At 39.6% G+C, this 1142-nt stretch overlaps 1 protein-coding gene across 1 annotated transcript in view; it reads left to right on the forward strand.

Annotated features, from left to right (window-relative positions):
- Positions 1-1142, forward strand: part of LOC119591430 (nucleoporin NUP188 homolog) — a gene marked incomplete in the record, with an annotated part of 23587 nt that overhangs the window by 13123 nt on the left and 9322 nt on the right. The window contains 2 exon segments of the mRNA XM_037940171.1: positions 332-463; positions 681-802. Of these exon segments, the coding sequence (XP_037796099.1) occupies positions 332-463; positions 681-802 (254 nt within the window).

The following is a 1142-nucleotide window of genomic DNA, read 5'->3' on the forward strand; positions in this document are numbered from 1 at the left end:
CCATAGTTAGAATATTGATGTTGTTTTGATTTTCCCACTCCTCATTTGTGCATACTTTGAAAGAACCTTAATTTCCATAACTGCAATTTTTTAATAGTTTTTCTATATGAAAAGCCAGAGGAAAAGAAACTACCTTAGAAATATTGCCCCGTCTGTTGTGTTAAAGGGAACCCAAACTGGCAAACGTGGCACAAATAGAAACACCAACACCCACACTTCCACCCCCTTTCTAGCTAAATATCTTGTAGTCAGTAAAAACAGCAGCAACAATGTTAACCTTGTTTGGTCTAAACTTATTGTCAACAACAACAACTTTACTCTTCTTGAACAGCACATAGTAAGCAGCCTAGAGGACTCCAGTCAGCTCAGCGATGACGTTACTGAGTTGTTATTACCTGCTTGGCGAGACCTGGTGGTAGTGATGGTAGCTAGGGCCAAGTCCTGGCTGGCTGACAAGCAGAAAGTAAGTGTCAGTTACTCATGAATGAAACTCATTCTTTCAGTTCTTATTGGTTATTAATTATTATTGATTATTATGGTAGGGAGATCACTGGAGACTACAGAAGGTTGTCCCAAGCTACAACCCAGAATGAAGATTTGTGTGGAAGTTCAAGGCAAATCAACCTAATAATCTCTGTCTCATGTTTTTTCCCATTTTTTCATCATGTTCTCTCTTGCAGGTAAGCATAGCAAGTGACATTCTATACGCCCTCCTGAATCAGCTGGAGAAAGAGTCCATGGATGAAAAGCTGGCTCTTCTCCTGGCCGAGTTGTACCTGGCTCTAGTCAAACATTGTGGGAAGTAAGTGCAGAAAAGTGATATTAGGCTATAATAAGTCATGGGTTGTACATAGTTCTAGGAAGTTGTAAATGGCCTTATTAAGCTGTAAGATTTACTAGGTTTATTTAAGTATGAGCCACAAAGGGCACTAGTAAGTTGTAAGCTATACCAGGCTCCTGTAAATTGTAAGCTTGTAAGAAGTTGTAATTTGTACCTAGTGCAAGTATTGCTGGAAGATGTACTTAGCTTTAGGAAATATTTAGCTATACCTGGTTCCAGTAAGCTGCAAGGTGAACCAAACCCTAGTCAAATATTGTGGAAGCAAGCACAGGAGTGAGTGAATATTACATGTGACAGTCGG

This window comes from Penaeus monodon, chromosome 28 (assembly GCF_015228065.2).
Source record: "Penaeus monodon isolate SGIC_2016 chromosome 28, NSTDA_Pmon_1, whole genome shotgun sequence".
Taxonomy (NCBI): domain Eukaryota; kingdom Metazoa; phylum Arthropoda; class Malacostraca; order Decapoda; family Penaeidae; genus Penaeus; species Penaeus monodon.